Genomic DNA, 23037 nt, shown 5'->3' on the forward strand with positions numbered 1-23037 from the left:
GGTACACAAAAAAATCACCTTGTCAGGAGAAACTAGCAGCGGGTGTGAGACCACGCCGATGAGAGGTCCGTCTGTCAGTGGAGGATGGCTGGCGATGAAGGCCACCAAGGACTCCCCTTGCCATGATGCATCATGTACTCTCTCATAACCTTCATCACCAGTTGGTCTAGGTCATCCTCGTGGATGGTGACCCTCGACTCGATTGTAGGGTCCGTTGGGCCCTGGAACTCCCACTGGGGTGGTGTCTCATCTTCAAGGGGAGGACTCGATGGCTAATGAAGGTATGGATCACCCTTGTCCCCATGAGGCCCTGGTCCTTTAGGTCCTTGATTGCATCCAACAAGTTGGGCACATGGTGCCTGTAGGCCTCCAGGGCGGTAATTCCTCCCATGACTCCAGGAGGTCACCATGCATCCAGTCAGGAGAATAAGATAGCAGCGGAGGGCTCTCATTGGGGATGTAGAGCCATGACTTTTGCCACCCCAAGTTCACAGAAGGGTAGTGATCAAGGCTCAGGTACCTGTCCTCCAATCTGGGATGAAATTGGATCAAGGCGCCCCCCATCCAAGGAAGATGGACCCCCCGGGCGCTGAGCAAACCACCCAGAATAAAGACCGCCATGGCTCATAATGGGCAAGGACTCCTAGGAAGCCCTCACATAGCATGATGATGATGCAGAGGTGGAGGATACCCTCTAGGGTCAAGTCATGGAGGCGGAGCCTGTAGTAGTACAACAACCACCAGAGTAAGGGGTGCACCGGCACCCCGAACCCAAAAGAGTGGAAATGGCAAAAGAGACGACCTCATTCTCCTCTGGCCTCGGCTCCACTTTGGTTCTCAATGGGACTCTCCACCCAATCACGTCAGTGGCCTCTGAGATCACCGCGTTCAGTTGTAGCTCATCGAACTCCTTGCGGTCGATGGATGACTTCGTCCACTGCATGGTCATGGTCCCCACAGGAGGCATCGGTGGCGCAAAGGGCGTAGTAGGGTGGAGGGCAAAAGCTTTAGGATGGAAGGAGGAGATCTAGGGTGGGAAGGTAGATGATCACATAATGTAGCAGATAACCTGTGGAACCACCCCATGACCCACGACCACTGACATGTTTGCGTGGGTCGGCGGTTAGGCTTCGCCCCGTCACATCAATGTGATGGGCAGCGAGGCAACATCCTTGCTTGAACTGCCTGCTGATGCCATCCACGCGCGCGTGCCTGTGCGGGAATCTAGGAGCCTACAAGATGAAAATAGACACCGTACATTGTTCATTAATACTATCTGGGTAGTCACGATTTCAAACCGCCAGACCTTCAATGATAAACCTTATCGCTCCACTAGTGTCCGGTTAGTGAAAATTTTAGATGATCATTCTATCTATAGGGTGCACAAACATTTCAACGGTTGTGCATCCATCCTTTGACGGTTGCGATTGGCCCAAATTTGAATTCAACTACTCCCTCCGTCCCCAATCAAGGAGTTAGAATTGTCAAATGTGACCAAATAAAAAAAACTCAATGTAATAAGAATCAACCGAAGTATATGAAGTATGAAAGAAAAAAGGAAGATAAATATAGTTGGAACATAATAACTTGATTCCTTTATATACAAAAGTTCATTACGTAGTATTTCTCTAATCTCTAATGTCTAAAACATCTCATCTTTCCAAGGGGACTCATGTCAAATGGTTGACAAAATGCATTCAGTCGATCAACATGAGTGAAGATGACAGAGTCTCCTCCCACAAACACAGTAACACTACTAAGTCTTTTCATTTGCTCAAAATTCCTAACACGGACAAAAATCTCACCACTATCATTGTCTTTGACAACTGTAACAAAGTAATCTTTACCAAGCATATAACGAACTGCAACTTCAACAACGATCAGTCAGGGCTGTTGATGAACATGACGTCCCCAAGCAACAAGCACCCCCTTCTACGATACCTGGCAACACTCCTAGCCACCAAAGCGCAAGCTTGCTGGTGGAGTAAACATGGGTGTTATGGTACGATGACATCTCTCTCTATATAGAACAAAAAAACACAAGGAAAAAATCATTAGAAAAAACCATATATGAAAACACTACACCTTGAACAAGCAAGAACCAGTACAAAGCAACAGAATATTGCCTAGACCATATCTTACCCTCGAGTGAGATCTTGATCCTGACTAGAATAAAATGATAAAGAAACTAAAATTCACCTCAACAAGGACGATCACTGTAGTTCTATGGGCAATAACTGCTAACAATGTTGTAATACTACCTCCTTTCCTTGGCTAGCAACTTGCAAGTGAAAAGTAAAAGAGACCAGGAAGGATATTTATACTTAATGCTGATGCTAACAAACATTAGAAGATGTGAGTCCCCATAGTGTCACTAATTACTAATAAAATAGATTCAGAATACGAGCAGTCAGAGTAGTAGTCGAGGGGTGGGCGCTTTTCCTGTACTAATTAGGAGAAAGTCCAGCACCTTAAATACATAGAGCTATGGACTTTCTCATTATCAGAGCAGGAAAACACATCAACCCTGGACTACTACACTAGCGATTCAAGTAGTAACGGCGACGAGCAATGGGAACGTACTAGAGCGATGGCAAAAAAATAGCATCGATTGCGACTCCAGTGAGTAGGAGGACGATTTAGAGTATAGTGACTCATCCAGCAAATCAGGAGAGCACTAGTGAGGAGGAGAATGTTTTTTCTCTTTCTCAGGAAACTCAAATCCCCTTAGAATCAATGACTTTTTCCAGGTTGGGAAATCCATGGGGATATTAATAACCCATTTAGTTATTTATGGAAGGGTTTTCCATCCTAAGGCCTGCCTTCCCCTTGCTTCCAAATTATAGGTCTTACTTCAAATAGCCGCAGATGTAGTCACACAAATAAAAAATAATCAGCAGATGTAGCATAACAAGCTATAGCGAGTAGGTTTATTTTTTATTTTTTGGTAATTTTTAGGTGTCAAATTCATACATCTTTTAATTATTTATTATCATCCCCTTTTAGTTTTATGTTTATTTATATTATTATGAAAAAACCAAAAAAGACAACAACTAACTCATCGGATATATAAACAGGTGCATAGGAGAAAAAATGAAAAGATAGATATTAGGTAAGTAACATTTTGCCGTAATCATTTCCTATTAAAACACATAATAAATTCTAGTCTCTGTTGAGCACTACGTCGAGCAGTCCCGCCAACACGCCCTGAAAATTTGATTTTGCACACCGCGTCGAGCAGTCCCGCCAATACGCACCAAAAATTAGATGTTTCTCTTTTGCCCTCCATGCAGAAAATAGGTTTACCACGCCATCGATTTCAGACAAGGACATTTGTGGTAATGTGATGGCCACATAAAAGTGCAAAGAGTCACCATCTCCGCCATCTCCATTCTCTAGCCGCACCATCTCTCCTCTAGCTCCAAATCCTAGTCCCATGGCCTCCCTCTCCACTCTCTAGCCGCCCCCTCTGCCACCCTACTCTTGACCCTAGGCACCATCGGCACAGCAGCTTGACTCCCTCCACTCTCTAGCTGCAACCTCTCTCATACATTTCTAAACCCTAGCCTCGACGACTGTATAAGCTAGATCTGTATCCCCTACCTTGGCACCTGCCACGACTGACCAGATCTGAACCCTAGCCAGAGCCAGATCTGTTACCCCTTCATCAATGTCGATTGCACCAGCTCCACAACCACGATGACAAGACCGGATCTAAACATGGACTCGGAGGAAGAGGTACCCAAATTCCTTTTATGATGTGTGCTCTACTATAGAGGCTGAACTAAGGATATGTAGATAGCAATGGGGTTACATATTTCCTATAGTTGAGCGTAGCTAACATGTTCTTTTATTGGATTAATGACTTCCGTATAACCTATAGTTACTAGTTAGGTGCTTATTTGCATACTCTTGCTCTGTTGTGTTGGCATTCCATAGAAGCTTTAGTTAATAAATGCCTTTGTAATATAGAAAGATGGAAGAACTTGGAATATGTGTGGGCCCGAAAACCTATGTCTCCAAAGGCAAAAAAGTCAAGCACAAAGGGATAGACACAGTGAAGATTTGGAATATATCCCTGAACCAGAGGGAGGTAGTTGAGGGATTTGATGTTGCAGATGAAACAGATTAGATTTAGAAGATGAGCCTAGTACCCCTAGCAATTGAGGTGCTTATTCTATCTTGTATTTAGTTTGGAGGAGGGGTGTAGGTAGCAATGCAATGCTTTACTATTTGGATAGCAATGCAATTTATATATTCTTGTTGCTTAAGGTTGTATCTCCAATTTCAGTGTCCGGGTTGAAGGAGCCATAGAGGAGGCTCTGCCAATAGGACAAAAGGCAACTGCTACCATGAGTCCTAGGCGAAGGCACTCCAAGCGGTTGAATTCAACATGACCAGGAGAGTTTGCTCTTGGACTTCGTACTCAGAGCGTGACCGTTGGCAAAAGGGTGGAGGTATCAGTAGTAGGTTAACATAATTCTCCATCACCACTGGACACCTGTACCTAGGGAGCAATTCAAATTTCATGAATTGACTAGAGACATTTGTTGGGACATCACCCTACCTAGCCCTAGTGAGAGACTTCCCACATGCCAGATGATGATAGTCATGCCGAAGAGGAGCCCTCTAAGCTATCTAGCCCTATGAGAGACTACCCATGGCCAGATGATGATAGCCATGTCGAAGAGGAGCCCTCTGAGCTACCTATCCCTGTGAGAGACTACCCACGGCCAGATGATGATAGCCATGCCAAAGAGGAGCCCTCTGAGCAAACTCCCGTCTCCACCCACCCATAGAACAATGAAAGTTGCCTAGGTTGGTATTACCTTATAGATGTCTATCAATCAATTCGCACTAGCTACTTAATATCCATGTTACTTTTCTAACAATTTGAATGTATGAAAACTTTGTAGTACCATTGCCGAGAAGTGTGAGGAAGCCAAGGCCTCGAACTCGTGGAATTTTGCTTGACAAAATGAGCAAATCAATGGAAAGATTGAGGATGCCCATCTCTATTGTCAAGGGGACCAGAAGGCCACATAATCCAGTACAAGCTGCCAAGTTTGCCTCAGAGGCAGGTGTAGTAGTCAGGCATCAAATACCAATTTTGACACATTGGAAATATTACATGAAGCCCTCCGGTATCGTCCTTTATAGGAATTTTATGGAGAGGCTAACTGTATGTATGGGTATCCTCTCTTAACATTCAACTCTGCTTTGAGCAACTTTAATGGATTTACTTTTCATTCACACAACTACGTGCAGTCAAGGCCGGACATTGACATGGCTCACCCACCAACACAAGCTTGCTAGAATGTATTGCAGTGTGGGGTACGGTAGGCACGCTACAGGTTGAAGCAAACCTACTTTAATGGTGTCCCTACTAATCAGATTCGTACAACCTCTCCTGTCCTGTGCATGAGCGATGCATAGTGGTATAAACTTGTCGAGACTTGGTCTAGTGCTAAGAACAAGGTGTGTGTGAACCCATCGATTTCTTGTCTAGTCTTGCTATGGTCTACTTGTGCTACAGTCTAACACAAATGAAGCAATAGGAAAACATCTCAGATGAACAAGAAAAACTATGCAAAAGTGAAGTACCACCAGTCTACAGGATCTTGCTCCTATATTATCTAGCTACAAACATTTGCAAGTGATGATTTGTGTTTTATTGTTACTCTTGACTTTGTATAAATATAAACAAAAACTCATGTGTAATGTGAACAAAAGGAGAACAAGAGGAAGGCCGCAGAACACGGTCAAGGACTTGATGAATAACATGATGATCTAGGACTTGAACCACATGGTTGACCTGATGAAGATGTTAATGCTATGGAAGTCTTCAAGGACTTTCATACCAGTACGAAAAATGGCCTGAGCGATACTACAAGACCAGCAGTTATAAGTACCTTCATTTGCTTTCCTTGAAATCTACTAAACCCTATTGCTATAAAAGAAGGAAACACACCAGGAGCCTAATGTGGCAACATCATTTAATTTTGTAGTTGCAATTTTACACCAATCAATATGGTACATGTACATTGTGCTTATGTAATCTCTATCGGCCGTAGGCTATAAAAGACCTATGCATTGTGCTTATGTAATCTCTATCAACAGTTGTCTGAGGAAGTCCTATGCATTACTTGTTATGAATTAATCTCTTGGGTTTTTAGTTGAAGCCCTCTTCCACTATCTATAACCTAATGTTTTACTGATTGAATTTCATAGGCTATGGAAGCTATGCAAGCAGAACCTGTTGTTGATAGGTAGCAACCAATGACTAGTGTTGATGTTGTTTCTAAGGTCCTCTACCTCAACTAGGGCAAGCACCCCTCCTAGGCAAGCAGTAAAAACCTTTTTTGAAGAATGTTGGTACCCTAAAAAGCTCCACCAGAGCAGAGACATTGGTGGAGATGACACTTCAGGAGTAGCTTGCTTGTGAACTAGAAAGTACATCTGAGCTTGTCGAACTAGTGGATGAACTGAAGGTGAGGCTAGAAAAGGCTAAAAGGAAGCTTGATGAATTCAAGCATCAGCAATAGGAGTACAATAGGCTTTGTGAGCTAGTATTGCGTTTAAGCTCTCCTAGTAATTAACTCTCATTCTTCAATTCCTGTGGCTTGATGCGGTGGTTTGATGTTGTGATCCTCTGTCAGTGGTTCGCTGCTGACGTGTGAAATATTAATTGTGATTATTTGATTGCCATGCTGAATTGTTATGTAGTCAATCTATGCAGTAGTGATGATCTTGAATTACTTCTATGACAAATTGATTGTACTCCACGTGGTAGAACTAGAATAGGCCACGTGATCAAATAAAAATGCAACATGTGAAGGAACTAGTGCATGACACGTGAAATATCCAGAGCATGACATGTGAGCTATTAAAAATCCAACACGTGGAAGGATGTCGTTAAGCCACGTGGCCGAATAAAATGCGAAACATGGATAGACAGTGCCATGACACGTGGTCGAATAAGAAACGTCCACGTGAATCAATAACAATACACCACATGGTCCAATGAAGAACTGGCACATGATCCAACCGCAACACAACACGTGTGCCCATATAAAACAGCCATGTAGAACAACAGGACCCCAACACGTGGTCCAGTAAGAACCTAAAATGTGCAAGAATCAGAGATGGCTATGTTGTGCAATAAGAAGGTGACACATACCCAAACCATCTCTAATGCAACCGGCTATAGCATGTACACATGAAAAGCATCTCCAACGGAAGCACCCACCAGCAAGGCAGCCCCCTGCCACGCATGCCAAAATAGTTCTATGACGTTCTGTTTTTGTCATAGATCAAGCCACTTCTATGATGATTTTTGAAAATCGTCATAAAAGTTCAAGTATGACGCGACTTCTATGACAAACCATTTTTTGTCATACATTCATCATAGAACTGAAATTATGATGAATTTGGCTCCATCAGTGACGAAAGCTATTCATCATAGAAATGGATATTCCTAGTAGTGCTCCAACCGCCTCCATGGTGGCCAAAGGGTAAGATGCCTCCCCCAAGAGGGGGTCAACCTGGGAGACTTTGAAGCAGACGACTCGAACAAAGAGAGAGATTGTCATGTGGTTCTACACCACCGATTAGAGCCATCGGGGCCCATCTCCTCCCTGTCCCTATCCCTTTTGTAGCCTTGAGCCCTTCTAAGGGCCGTCCCAAGAGAGGTTTTCCTAAGCATGACATGGGGTCGTGTTCGTGGCGGGTCGCTCTTGCATGCAAGTTTATGGGTACGTGACCTCCTTGATCATGTGGCATTGAGGACATCCACCCATGAGCAACGAGGCACCCTTTGAATGAAGGCGCGTAAACCGAGCTAATATGGAATATGAAAGTGAGCAGGGCCTACCTAGCATGGGTTATCGCATGAGAGGCCGCTACTCCACCTTTTGCCCAGTCGCCTCCCCTACCCTATGGGGTTATCAAAGTGGTTAGTGGGCTTGGTTTGCTTGCTGAGGTTATCTTTGCGGCTATAGATTCACTGGAGTGGTGCACTATGGGAGGTGTCGTTCTCCTGTTTCCTAAGTTGCCTTCTTATCCTTTCTGCTCGTGCGCTTGTAATCGCTCCCTTGGTGATGGACCATGGGAACCACCTTCGTGAAGAGTCCCCTGAGGTCGACAGACCACCGTCGCTCCTTCTGTCTTCTCTACGAGAACAAGTGTAAGTGATTTTCATGTCATTCTTTGAATTTGATTATGCTCGTGTTAATCGTAGGTGTGCTCAGAATCATCTCTCCAGTGATGGCATTAGAGACTAGAGGCCCATCCGGTTCCATCCGTCCCAGCCTATTTTGGCTCCAGAGCCGCCGAGCCCCCATCCCCTATCCCTTATATCAGGCTACAAGGGATATGGAGCTTTATGCTCAAAAGGGACGAGGCCTGCCGGTTGCATTCGAGTTCTGTTCATGAGGTGGCTCAGCTCAAGGCCCATGTGGACTATCTTCATGTGGCCCTCTAGGTGGTGGAGGAAGAGGTCATCAAGGCATGGGCACTAGCAACCCGTGCGGATGCTGAGCGTACGGTGAGTTTCCTATTACCACTAATTCCTATTCATCAGGGTTCTTGTTCTTAGGTTTTAATAGGACTTTCTAGATCGTAGTACTAGGAGGAGCAGCTCATGACATCCCACTGCTGACGTGGAGGAGGCTTGTCCTCAGGAAGGTCCCTCAGGCAAGAATCACCACCTAGGTGCGGCTTTCGGAAGCCCTGATGGGGTGCTAGGTTTTAATGGAAGACTTGGTTGCCACTATAGATGTTGCTGCAACTGATCAAGAAGATGAGGGGTAGTCTTCATGGATGTAGCTAGGTCTCCTAAGTGGCACCAGGTGTCCCTAGTTTGCCAGCCCATATGCTTTGCCAGCGGCTGAAGTTGTAACGTTCAAACTGCTCATGCATGTGATATGTCAGTGGCTTTTGCTTCCATCCGCCTATGCTATCGTGTCGCTTTTGTCACATTTATATTACTTTTATCTTTGCCCAGCATAAGCGATCCTACGTTCTCTATTTACGGTCTGGTTGTTCACAGTGTGTGGGCACTAGTTAGAGGTTGTGTGTCGAAGCTATGTCTCTATAGTGTTACATGTCATAGGCGTTGAGAATGCGCGCTGGCAGGGGGCCTCACATAAGGTCCCCCACGGGTCAGTGATGTTTTGACTACCCATGAGAAGCGATTCAGGACATCTAGAAGGTGAAATGCCTCTGAGATGAAACACGTGGGTTCTGCGTTCCTAAGTTTATTCTATGCTACGTCTTAGCCCGTTAGGTTCATCGTTGCATCTATGAATGTATGTGGATGCGATCAAATAACGAAGAGAGGGATAGGATTGATATCATCCGATACTTGTTTCGAGGTGCAGGTCGTTCGCCCTACTGCCACTACTTGTGCTGAGGCGAGCTCCCAAGCGCTCGTTTGTGGTGGAGCTGTCAGTGGCTCCTAGGGGTGCGAGTGGGTGAGGGCGCTTCTTGATTACTTGAAGCGGTCGTGGCTGGCGCAGGATCATCCTCTTGGGCTGCCTCGGGTTGACTTTCACTGGCTTGGTGTCCTCGGCGGGCACGTGAGCCCCCGGGGGTGCCTTCTTTATATATGGCCTGCTGTCATCCTTGGCTAGGAGGGCTCATGCGTTTTGAAGCTTGAGTCCTCTTGGTGCGCCGATGCTATTGTCACGGTGCCTTCGCTTCTGGGTGTGGTTGCTGCTCTCTATGGGGAGCTAGCATGAACCATTGCTATAGAAGTCAGTTATGAGCGCAACACGGTCTGGTCTGCTTGCCGTGGCACGTGGTGCACTTAGGGAGCCCGCTTCCTCGGATGCATGCACCTTCAAGTGATAACTGACAGTTTGTGTGGACACATTGTGCAGCTTGCTCATCATGCAAGGGTAGATCCCGATTTTGGGTTCAGCCCTACGCGACATGGCGCCACCCAGCCACCGGGTCACCAGCGGTGGGTAGTTTCACTGCTCGTGTATGCCTTGGCTCGTTGCGTTCTGCCGATGGCGGTGGAGCTGTCCAGGGCAGTGGCTCTACCGTAGGGTTCTGTTTTCCCATGTGGCGAGTCTAGACTGGGTAGTAGATAGTGAGGGGCGTTGATCCATTGGTTCGAGTGATCTCATGATTACTTAGATGGATGTGGCCGCCGCAGGCCATTCCTTGGGCAAGCTCGCCATGAGCCATGGGCCTCTGACTTCCTAGGGTGAAAGTCTTGGCCATGGCCAGTGATGAGAGAGGGTGCCAGGTCCCCTTATGTAGGTGAACTCTAGGATGTCAGCCCCCTGAGGGTAGTTCCAAGAGTGTGTCCACCATGGATCACAGAATCCAGATCTCTAGGGTGGAGGTCCTAGGCCGCGGCTGAAGGCGAAACATGGGTGCTAGCCCTTTGTCATGGTTAACCATGTGGTTTCCCAATAGGATGTGTCCAGGTCGAGGCCATCCCCTGGGTGAGTTCGTCATGAGCCATGGGCTTCTAGCTTCCTAGACCAAAGTCTTGGCCATGGCCAGTGACGAGGAAGGGCACTAGCCCCTCTAGGTGAGTGAACTCTAGGATGAAGCCCTCGAGAGTAGTTTCTGAGAGTGTGTCCACCATGGACCATGGGATCTAGGCCTTGAGGGTGGATGTGGCTATCGTGGGTCATTCCGCGAGCGATTCCACTTGGCGGTGCGAGGAGCCATCTCTTCGTTCTCAACAAACGAGAGTGCAGAACTGCCCCTACTTGGCGCGCCAACTTGTTGGTGTTTTGTAAACTGGACTAGTAAATTTATACGATTGCTGCGCTGCTCTAGAATGACAATGGTAGCATCCAAAAGACACAAGGATTGATACTGGTTTAGGCCAGAGCCCTACGTCCAGTCTCAGAGATGATTGAGTGCGTGTTTCTTACTTGAATGCTCTGAAGTTCTTATAATAGGGGGTGCAAGAATGGTGGAAGAGGAAGAAGAGCTAGAGCTAAGAGACGGACTACCTGGTGAGAAGCTCTAGGAGCCCTGCTACGATGGAGAATGAGTAAAATGGTAGAGGATGTCCCCAGAGAGGGTGCCCTGACCGCCCTTATATAGAGTTTGGGGCCAGGGCTCATATAAAGCAGTAGGTTCTCCTGACCGTCTGGTCGTGAGCCTGAGGGAGGGCCTAGCTAACTTGGCTTGCAAGCTACGCCGTCTGGAGGTACACATCCGAGCTGTGGTTGTCGTCATGGTGTTGTGGCCACGTCACAGCATGGTATGGTGTGGTGCTACTGTGCTGGCCGTAGGCAGCACTGTAGGCACGCTGGTGGTTCGTCCGCCGTCTTGTGCGACGTGGTCTTCCGCCATGGTCTTTGTCATCGTCTCCTGGTTTCCTGGGGCAGTCGTATAGGAGCTGGTAGCCTCTCCTAGGTCATCGATATCTGGTTGGCTTGAGGAGCTGAGGGCCACGATCCTTGATCATTGGGGTCAGTGGCTCCCATCAGTCTAGATGGCCTCTAAGTTAGGGCCCTCAGTCATGGATCCCATCCCATAGTGGGTGGGACCATACCTTTGTCTTGTCGGACTATATTTGGATGACGGTCATCGTATTTGTCGTCACCGCTTTGGGCGGTATTGTCTTGTCTATGCAGTGTGGTACAGGGATGGCGTCTGATCGGACCAAGGTGGCTGTTGTCCCCTCGGTCCTTGCGGGATCAGTGCGGCGTGCTCGTTCTTGTCAGAGCAGGCATGCTTGGCGGCGCTCGACCTCTCCTCGTTCCTTCCCGGGGGTTAGGACGGAGAAGAGGTCGTGCGTCCTTCGAGCGTCGCGCAGCTATGGCACGAAGATGGGGTCGTGGCTGCCCCCAGCCTTACCATCCGGCCTGGTTCGCTTGGCTTAGCTGGGCCTCGGTCATTCGGGCTTTCGTTAACTAATGTGTTACGGGTCGCTTGGTCTGTTAACTAATCGGTGTCTTGAGACACCCCGGGGTTATGACCCCACAGGTAGGCAGCAGTGGCACAGATGACAGGAGCGCAAGGCTGCACGGGCGCACACGGCGTCTCGCCCATCTCCGGGCTTGGGCAAGTGGAGGAGGCGTAGAGACACCGGGCGCGGACTCGCCGAGCGCGAAGAGTCAAATCGAAGAATACGAACAGCCGCAACGACGCTTCGCGTTCAACTCATGACATCGTGAGACAAATTGAAGCATCCAGATGGAGAGGGCTAAGTCTAAATGGTCTGTATCTAACTGGGCCTCAAATACACTGAGGCCCATTTAGATCCTTGAAATTGAATTTATTTTAATAATTAAAATTTAGACATGATCAATTAAACTAATATAGTTGTATATTATATTTGTATATTATTGTTGTCTATACGAGAGATATACTTATATGTTACATTTGTACCTTAGGAACGAGTCGAAAAGTGTTATAAATTACAAAGTAGAAACATAGAATAGTGATCTATAAAATCAATTTCCATTTGTTCTTGGAGTTGCTCTTAGCTATTGATCACTTCGGGTTCGGTTTGGATGAGTCAATCTTGGCGTTCTTGAATCCAACCACAAACATGTTCAGCAAACACATATGAAAGAGCGAGATTGTGAGCCATGTATAATTTACACAATACATACATTGTTGAATTGATGGTCAAATCATTTTATTTTCATTAGATTTTTTTATGAATTGATGGTCAAACCATATTATTTTCGTTAGAATTTTTATGATTTTTCTATACGGTATCTCATGGAGAGACTAACATGAAGGCTCCAATGATGATTTTCAATTAGTAACAAATAGTATAAAACAGGCGACCAAAGCTAAAAATAGTTTACATAGTAGGATATCCGATAAATTTAAATCGACCTATGTTTGGAATAAGAGGGAGTATATGACAACCAGGATGCTCATATTTTTTACGTCAACATTTTCCAACAGTAATAAACAATGTCTCACTAGGGATGACAATTTCCGTGGATTGAGATCAGAAAAATAGGGATGACAATTTCCCTCGAGATAAAAGAAGTTGCACGAACTACTGACTAAGATGATGCGTGTTATACGGCGGTGGACGTGAGCTCGACCTTCCGGCCGCCGTCGACGAACCGCTTCCAGTACCAGTGGTTGGCCCAGATCCGGTCCATCTCCTCTATGGGAATCCCCTTGGTCTCCGGCAGGAAGAAGTAGACGAAGAGCGTCATGGCGATCTCCCAGGCGCCGAAGAAGTAGAAGAGGCCGAACTTGAGGTGGCAGAGCAGCATGAGGAAGATCTGCGCGATGACGAAGGTGAAGATCATGTTGAAGACGACCACCGCGCTCTGCGCCTGCCGACCGGATCTCCAGCGGGAAGATCTCGCTGGGCACCAACCACCCCAGCGGCCCCCACGACCAGGCGAACGCCGACACGAACACGCAGATGCAGAACACCACCCCGATCGCGTACGACCGCGAGATCACTGCCACGCCCGTCGTCCCGAACTTGACGGCGATCAACGTCCCAAGCACGAACTGCATGCAGCAATGGATTGCATTGCACAACATGTTTGTTGTTATCATCAATTGCAATTGCCAAGGTTAAGTTTGCGACACGAAAAGAATGTTGGCACTGAAGGATTCTCTTCCGTATACCTGGGCAAGGATCATTTGGATGCCGCCCTGGAGGAGCAGCTTGCGGCGGCCGAGTCGGTCGACGGTGGCGATGGAGACGAAGGTGGCGAACATGTTGACGAGGCCGGTGATGACGGCCGACATGAGCGAGGCGGTGCCGCCGAAGCCGATGGTCTTGAAGAGCACGGGAGCGTAGAACATGACGACGTTGATCCCCGTGAGCTGCTGCAGCGTCGGGATGAGGAGCGCCATCACCAGCTGCGGCCGGTACCGGCGCTGCAGGAGGGTCCGCCACGGGTTCTCGATGGCCTTGGTCGCCTCGCTGGCCGCCAGGAGGTCGTCAAACTCCAGCGAGACGTCCTCCGTGCCGCGGATGCGGCGGAGCATGGCGCGCGCGCTCTCCACCTTGCCCCGGGCGACCAGGGAGTTGGGCGTGTCCGGGAGAAAGATGGAGCCGCCCACCATGATGACGGCCGGGATGGCGGCCAGGCCGAGGCCGATGCGCCAGCCCCAGCCGCCGGCGATCTTGGCCGTGAAGTAGTTGATGAGGTTGGCGATGAGGATGCCGATGGTGATCATGAGCTGGAAGCTGATGTTGAGCATGCCCCGCATCTTCGCCGGCGCCATCTCCGACAGGTACAGCGGTACGGACTGCAACACACGAGTACGGGAACACATGAATACATGGCTTTCATACAGATCAACATTTTGATTGAGTTACTAATCGATCCAATTTTTCCGATCCCTCTCTCTGCAAAATATCGGGCCGCGATCGATCTTATCCTGTTGACGTGTACACATGGACTAAACCGTTACGAATGCAAGAGTGCATGCACGTATAAATCCTAGAATTATCACGTGCAAAAAAATAAAGAAAGGAGATCTCTAAATCTAAATCTAAAATTAAGGGCGGTCACTCACCTGATTGCTGAACCCGACGCCGATGCCGAGGAAGATCCTGCCGATGATGAGCATGGCGACGTTCTGGGCGAGGCCGTTGAGGACGGCGCCGACGAGGAAGATGGCGCCGCCGCCGAGCATGGACACCCTGCGGCCACACCTGCTGGTGATGTAGCCGGCGAAGAGGGAGGCGACGAGCGCGGCAAGGTAGAGCGAGGAGGTGAAGAGCGTCAGCAGCACGCTGTCGAACTTGCAGTACTGGTTGGTCTCCACCACCTCCTGCTCCTTGGCGTACACCGACGGGAAGAATTGCTTCAGGAACGGGTCCATGGACGTCACACCGCCTGCACGCATGCAATGCAATTTGTTCGTCGATCATCGACGATGAATGGTGGACTGGACTGGACGACGGAGATGAGCAGATCCATGACGTACCTGAGATGCCAATGTCGTATCCGAAGATGAGGCCGCCGGAGGAGGCGACGAGGCAGGCGAGGAAGACGAACACCGTCATCTTCCCCGGATATTGCTTGCCCTTCTCGGTGAAGCTGCCGCCAGCCATGATCGAATCAACCGCGCGAGAGGATCGGATCGGAAGGAAAAGAGAGTAGAAGTAGCCGGTGGAGCGAAGGGATCGAGTAGGAATTTATAGAGGTTTGTTAAGAAGAGTTACTACGAGATATATATAGCTGTAGAAGAGAGCCTTATCCCGTCTTATCCAATTATAAACGTAGTACTTATCCCGTCTTATCCAATTATAAACGTAGTAAGTAAACCGGCCATATCCATCAAAGGGTACGCTGCGTGTATGCCGCACGTGTACATATCCAAGTCAGCTGGCCATTTGATCACCGGCCCCAAGAAGTCTGGGCGATGACAGGCTTCGGCTCAATCCGTGCAGGTCCATCTAATCGATCACTGATGGCCCCTCAAATATACTCATGACCCATCTAAAATATTTCGGAAATACCGTTGGTAGGATGTCTGGTTATCCGGAGACTTTGCGTTGGTGGGCCTCGACGCCAACCAAACGGCCCAACAATGCCACTCGCCCCGACGCGTGTTGCTTAATAAAAAAAACTCCACTCTTCACTTTCCTCTCGAATCGCCGCCGCTCGCGCACCCATTCTCGAACCCACTCTGGAATCACCGTCGTGCTCCACCGCGGGCAAACGCTGCCGCCCGTCTTCCTCCCTCTCCACCACTCTCATCATCTGTCGTGTGGCTTCCGTTCTGCATCGCGCCCGCACGGTCGCTTCTGACCCTTTCCGGTGGCGGCTCGTGTCAGGAGTGGCGCCCACTAGGCCTTTCCTTGGCTCTCTTTCTCTCTCCACCGGAGTGACCCGCCGCAGTCCTCTCCACCGGAGCGGCGATCTCTGTGCTACCTGCGAACTCTACAACGGTGAACTCCACACGTCGACGATCTTCTATCTCCCAAGTAACAAGGAGATATTACGCTGAAACCGCATATTACAAACGTATATTTTAAGTGTTTTAAATGTTTCAGAAGTATATGTTGCAAGTGTTTTGTATGGATGTTACAAAAGTAGATTGGGATATTGCATATGTTGCAATGGTTGCACACGTATGTTGCAAATGTCAGTTCCTAATGTTTCATCTATTTTCAGACGTATGTTAGAAGTGTTTTTATTTGGATGTTGCACATGTTTCACACATATGTTGCAAGTTTTTTCTTTTGGATGTTGCATATGTTTTGTAATGTCTTTTTTGAAGTATTTTCAGGTGCTTTTTGCAAGTGTTTCAGACGCATGTTTCAAATATTTATTTGACTTCAAACGTATGTTACAAATGTTTCAAAAGTAGATCAAACGTTGCATATGTTGCAACGTGACTCACTTGTCACAACCGCCTGATGCAGCTACTGGGTGTCGTGCATGCGTGCGAGAAGCGAAGGGATGGAGCGGTGCGCGACAGTGCGGGAAGTTGAGGGGGAAGCGCAGGGAGCGACACGGGCGGTCCCTGCCTGCCATGGGTGTGCAGTAGCCGTGGGCGTCTGGACACGGGCTTCTGTCCAAACGTCCGGACACCGAGCGCTAGTACTGCCCAAAATATTTATGTGATGTGAAGCTCCACCACTGGAAAAAAAATCCAATAAATAATATTAAAAGATACTTGATGCAGTGCGTGGTTTAGTCGTAAATCCTCACCCTTGCTTGTCGTACATCGTAATACTTGACACTGCGCACGAATGAATAGTTGATAGCGCTGCTGATATTTTCATTATTAATATTGTTATATATGTTTACCTAGCTTTCACGTGTTCTTTATGCTGCCAACACTCGGTTGTTGGAGCACGGGAAAACAACCGAGCTCCGACCAAAATGAATCGTGTGTTCAACGGGGACGTAACACTTGAATTAAGAAACACAAGATACCGGCCTAAAACATATGGAGCCCAAATATCATCAATCTATCCAATAAATTACAGTGAAGAGATCATTGTAAATATAGTAATAAGATATTGTAAATATAGTAAAAAAACATTATAAATGCAATCATATCTGTCATACAAAACCAAGAGAACAAAAACCACAATGGTGCGCAATATAGAGCTAAATTAGAACTTTTGAATCACATAAACAACATTAAGACCAATTGCTCATAGCATCCATATGAACATGTACTACTGGACAGATGTTCAAACTTACAATTAAGACCAGTTGTTCCAATTTATATTTTTTAGGATTGCAGATGCCAAAAACATATACCACATTTTTCAAAAATAAACTTATTTTACAAATAATTTCTATGGATTGCAAATCTCAGAGAAATATTTGCTAAATTATTCAGGAAAAATTGCAAATAATTTCTATGGATTGTAGATTTCAGAGAAATATATGCTAAATTATTCAGAATAAATTACAAATTATTTTTATGGATTGCAGATCCTAGAGAAATATATGTCAAATTGTTCAAAAAAAAATATAATTTATTTATGGATTGCAGATCTCAAACAAATATATGCTAAATTGTTTATAAAAAAATACCATTATGATCAATTACTATTCGGTGACGATTATTATTTACTACTCTGGAGAGCTCACAGCTAGGAGCCTGGGAGCTCAGCTGCGTGTAGCATATCAGCACGTGCGATCTTGCCTTCTCGTTTGATGTTTGTGCCCAGCACAAGATACTTGGACGCATCATCTTGGATAAACTAAGGACAGCAGTAGGGAGAGATCGGACAGCACAGGGAGCTATGCGTGTGAAATCCAGCGGCCAGAAAATCGCGTGTTGCCAGCAAATAAAACAATGGAGTGTTGTTTAGCAATCTTCTTTTAACGAAATATTTTTATATCCAGTGCGTGCAGGGATGCAAAGGTAAACAAAATCCGGCCAAGCTGCAGAGGTAAAGGGCCCACTCGCGAGCTATGATGGGCTCTTTTCACGTCCAGGAGATTCTTTGTTGGTGGGCTTACTTGTGTCGCAAATGGAGCCCGCCGTACCGCGTAAAAGCCCAACCCACCTTTGTGCAACGGAAAAACGGAACGGCCCTTTCTTCGTCACCGCAATTGCACGGTCCCGCTCGCTCGCAGCCGAGGCGGCCGCCACCCGCGGTGACGGCGATCTCGTGCAGGCGCCGCCCAAATTCGTTGAGCTTGATTCCACATTCCACTGCCGGTTAGGAAGCCTCACGTATTTCCCTATACCCTAGCGCCGCTATTTGCCCCACCATGCTACATCTCAACGGCTAAACCGCTGGACGCCCTTGCTTGCTCGCCGGCGTCTCTGCTCCTCGCTCGACTCATTTGAGATACTCCTTATCCTTCGAGGTAATAACCCTTGTTGCCTTGCCTGCTTTCCACTAATTTTTCGCTTTGCAGAATCTCAGAGTATAAATTATGGTCAAACCCGTGTCCATCCATTCACATTTTGCAAATATATCATAGAGTAGCTGGGATGGAATAAAAGTGACATAATTGGCCACCTTATATAGGACTCTCCCGCGGAGTTCTCCATCTAGTGCTGAATTACTGACTCAACGAGTCACTGATTATGCAAGCAGCGTATGTTGCTTTTCCCTGAGTGCTGCACTGGGGAAAAGGAAGACTGCATTACAGAATAAGAATTAAGAAGGCTGGACATATCAGTGCAAGAACAGAATAATGAAAGGAAAAGACGTTTTGTCTTTGAACTATTAAATTACAACTCATGTCCAATCCGATGTGCTGCAAATAGCTGTAGACTCTTATTCATAAGCCTAGTCCTGATACAGTGGGAAGATTGAAAACCATATTATGCTAGTACTATGCATTGCTGTGAAGCCCTTGAGCAACTAGCTAGATTTTTCTCTCAATTATTCATTAAGTAATGCTAGCGTAGTAGCTCAATGTTTTATGGCCCCTCGTGACTTTCAGATGACACAAAAGGCTTTGTGGGCATCTGTAGATTCTCCAATCTTCCTGTTAGCATGTTTACAACATTTGTCATTGACGGTCGGTTTCTTGGGTTCCATTGAATGCACCATAGTGCCACGATGGCCAGCTGTCTCACCTTTTCATTCTCTTCTCCGGTTGTTTCCCTAGCAAGTATCAAGTCCTGCCCAATGATTACCCTCTCAAAGATCCACTCTGGGAGATAGACCTCATTTTGGGCGTCAACACTTGGGTCTGAGTTCCTCCTTCCACTTATCATTTCTAACACCAGCATGCCAAAACTGTAAACATCAGATTTGTAGGATACCCCACCAAAATTCCGAGAGTATAGCTCTGGTGCAATATATCCCATAGTGCCTCTTGCTGCTGTCAAGGTAACGATGCTTTGATCTCTTGCACACAGTTTTGCTAGGCCAAAGTCTGAGATCTTTGGATTGAAGTTGTAGTCTAGCAAGATGTTGTGAGGCTTGATGTCAAAGTGGAGGATGCGTTTATTGCATCCGTGATGTAGGTATTCCATTCCTCGGGCAATACCTAAAGCAATATCTACCATTTTCTTTGGCACTAGTAGTTCCTGGGAAATACTAGAATCACGTGAGAATATATATTTTTCCAGTGACTCATTAGGCATGTATTCATAAATAAGGGCACGCCTTGTTCCTTCAGAGCAAAAACCCAGGAGACGCACAATATTTGCATGGTGGATTAGTCCTATGGTTGAAACTTCATTGATGAATTCTTCTCCCTCCCCAGCAGAGTTCTCTAGCATTTTAGCTGCCACTGGCACTCCATTTGGTAGCTCACCTCTGTATACACTTCCAAATCCACCCTGGCCTACTTTTTCCTTAAATCGCCTTGTTATCTTCTTAAGTTCTGTGAAAGTGTACCTTGTAGGTTTTGAGGTGCTGTAAGTCTTGAGAAACATTTCGACCTTCAAGTGTATCTCCTCATTATATCTTTTCTTAAGTGAAAGATAGAGTGCAGTGGCCACAATCGACAGAAGAACCACTAATGCAGCTGCTGCTGATGTAGCTGTCAAGCAGAGAACAGGAAGTCATTATACTGTGTCTGGATAGAAAGACACCATTTGGTGTAATAACGCCAAGAATCATATTAGAGCAAAAATAAGATTTTGTGTGTAATAAATAGCCCTTTATTTTGGATATGAGGAACGACGTTTGATTAGCAGCAGTACCTGCAATTACTTTGACGCGTGAACCTGCAAGTACCAAAGAAGAAAATAAGAATCCTATGATGGTGTAGTACGAAAAGATGAAATTATTGAGAGAGAAAAGGTAAGATTCAATATTTTAGTACATGTATCTGCTTGATGTGACCCCAGTCCCCAGCATATACAATAAAAGTTCTACATTTTAGGAATGGCTATCGCTATACTGTAGTTGCATGGATATAAATGTAAAAGAGTGATGCTCCTTTAATATTATTCAGCATATTTGATCACATGCAAGGTTTCTTCAGACAAAATGCAAATATCAGGGACAAGTTAGTAGTTCTATCTCTAGTGAATTGGTGATTAACCTGTTCATATATCCCTACTACTGTGCATCATTTTGCCCCAGCCAAATGTCCGCTGCAGTCTCACGTCCCAACACATCGAAACTACCTGCCACATTGGTTCTTTATTCATTTGCTTTACGCAGGCCATTCATGAGTTTGTTCTTCTCCTGAGCTGACCCCCTTCATATCTCACTTTACAGGTGTTTTTTTATCATTCAGACATACCACTTACTATACCTTTTGTATTCACCTTCATCCGCATACTTCCTCAAATCCTAAATATAAGTCCATCAAGGTTTGTTCTAAGTCAATCTTGTCAAACTTTGACTGTCAATATGTAATGTTTTATATAGATTCACTTCACAAGACTGACATTACTGGATTCATTATGAAAAGATACTTTCCTATCAGCGGTGGAGCGTGAAGTAAAATAAAGGAGGGGTGAATCATGACTAGCTAGCTACAGTTAATAAGAACCACTGTTTTCATATAAAATAACATATTTTTATAGATATTGCTAGTCAGAATTCATTTTTTGACTTAGGACAAACCTAGAGGAACTTATATTGGTGATGGGAAGAAGTGTTATACATCAACTCATTGCCCGTTTTCATTTCTTAAGTGATTTTGTCTATTTGCTTTCTTCAGGGAAATTACTCTATTCAAATTTATTCCCCTTCCTCAGGAGCACGCATCATTGATATTTGCAGCTATTTGGTTGCAGGCTCTAGTGGGCTGCTCCAGCATTTGTACTAGGAAGGTGTCTCCCTAGCTGATGATGTAACCTTAACAATGACAATGTCATGTCGGCACGTAATACAAAACTAATAGACACAAATAATTCTAGCTAAGTTGTCAAGTAACATGTCTTCTGAGTTCCAGTCTAAATAAATTTCATTTATCTGGTCATGCCAAAAGTGAAGGAGTCCATATGTTACAGAACAAAATGGAAAAAAAAAAACATAATTTCTCTTAGCCCATATTCAATAGAAACCCTTGCAACATGAATTTCTTGGAGTTTCTTTGTCGGCTTGTTGAACTAAATATGTTGCAATGGAGGAGTTGCTTTGCTTTTATTTCATCACAGTTATGTATTTTGCGATTTTTATGAAAATGCTTAACAGTAGTGCAATAAATTTTTGCATGCAAAACTTTGATTGCCAATTATTTAAAGGTACATGCCAATAACTGCTATCCTCTATGTCATTATATGTATTTGAAATGTCCACTATCATAATCATCACAAAGGTTCTTAGCAATAGTGTTCTATACTTATTTTGCATTCGCCTTTACCAACTTAACTTCTAAATTCTCTCTATTTTCCCTTAATTATTTGAAGCACTATTTTATGGGTGTTTCTGGTAGTAGTGTTCACCTTTCTATATCTAGTCATCTACCGAAGGGTTAAGCTGAATGCTTGTAAAAATTGGGTCTGGGGTTTTGATTTTGATCAGATTGGTTGGCCTCAATTTTCTTGGTGAGGCTTGCTACCCAAATGATCTGCAGTGCTCCTTTGCAAGATAAGCTGACAATTATCTATGAAACTTCAAAGAATCGCATAGTAGCATCTGAGTAGATGTAATTGAATACTGTAAGGAACTAAGGATTTACAATGTATGATTAGACCATGTGGTTGTATGGTTTGCGCAGTTAGAGATAATACCATCATTCATGCAGAAGGTTTGGTTCCTGTGTGTGCTTGAACCCACAGCGTCCCCCACCCTGTTCACACTTTGTGCAGTTGTGTTTGATATCACCACTTGGATTGTAATCACCACTTCCATAATACCACCAATCAATTGTTGTCTCAGTGAAATTGAGTATTGTTTGTGCCTGCTCCTTGAGTCTTGGACCATTAGTGCTCATCAGAAAGAAACTATCAGGCACAACCTTGCAATCTAATGAAAGCACAGACAGGTCTGCAGAACCATCGACCAAATAGGAGAAATGGGACGCACTGCTAAGGCACGAGATTGGGCCGAAGATGTAGTCAGCAGCACGGTTCCTTGGTGTGAACTCTCTTAAGCAGCTCACTATTGTTGCACATCGAAGACTGCATAGCTGTGAGCAGAGGTCAGAGTCCTTACATTCCATAATGCTGCGAGGTAGAGCTACTGACATTAGCTTCTGCCCGCAGGAGGGAGCAGAGTCGTCCACACACGGGGCGACCATCAGGGTAGCATGCCTGTAATCTATAGCGGTCACTTTGTACGGGATAACAGCTGGTGGGCGAACCAGAACGGTGTCGTTGCCAGAGCATGCTAGCTTCATGCATGGTACTCCGCATAATGGTGAGGTATTGCTCGATTCAAGGTGGAAAGGATACCTGATCTCTGGGCCATGTTCGCTGCACCGAGATGGCGGACAGTAGCTGAAGAAGTCGGCATCATCCCAAGCCGTGGCCTTGTACACTCCATCTATGAGAAGACACAGCAGCAGGGCTATGACAAGAATTCCGCTCATGCTTCTGTATAGATAGTAACTGAGAGAAAGAGGAAGACGATGAGGAGTTGGTGCAAGTTTTTGAAATAAGTTTGTGTAGTAACTATACTAATTTCAACTGTATGGCTGAGGAGAAATTCTGAGTTTCCATGAAACTTCCTGCTGTGCTCAGGTCGACGCAAAGTCAATAGAGCCCACTCTTTCTTGTGGAAGA

At 45.9% G+C, this 23037-nt stretch overlaps 1 protein-coding gene and 1 pseudogene across 1 annotated transcript; both read right to left on the reverse strand.

Annotated features, from left to right (window-relative positions):
* Positions 1-12849: 12849 nt before the first annotated feature.
* Positions 12850-15097, reverse strand: LOC136452313 (sugar transport protein MST8-like). The gene is given in 5 exon segments (XM_066452930.1): positions 12850-13283; positions 13285-13467; positions 13588-14217; positions 14488-14810; positions 14902-15097. Coding segments are annotated over 5 exon segments (1530 nt in total). The 5' UTR covers positions 15029-15097; the 3' UTR covers positions 12850-13016.
* Positions 15098-18553: 3456 nt separating this feature from the next.
* Positions 18554-22858, reverse strand: LOC136450055 (rust resistance kinase Lr10-like; annotated as a pseudogene).
* Positions 22859-23037: the final 179 nt, after the last annotated feature.

This window comes from Miscanthus floridulus, chromosome 5, assembly GCF_019320115.1.
Source record: "Miscanthus floridulus cultivar M001 chromosome 5, ASM1932011v1, whole genome shotgun sequence".
NCBI lineage: Eukaryota > Viridiplantae > Streptophyta > Magnoliopsida > Poales > Poaceae > Miscanthus > Miscanthus floridulus.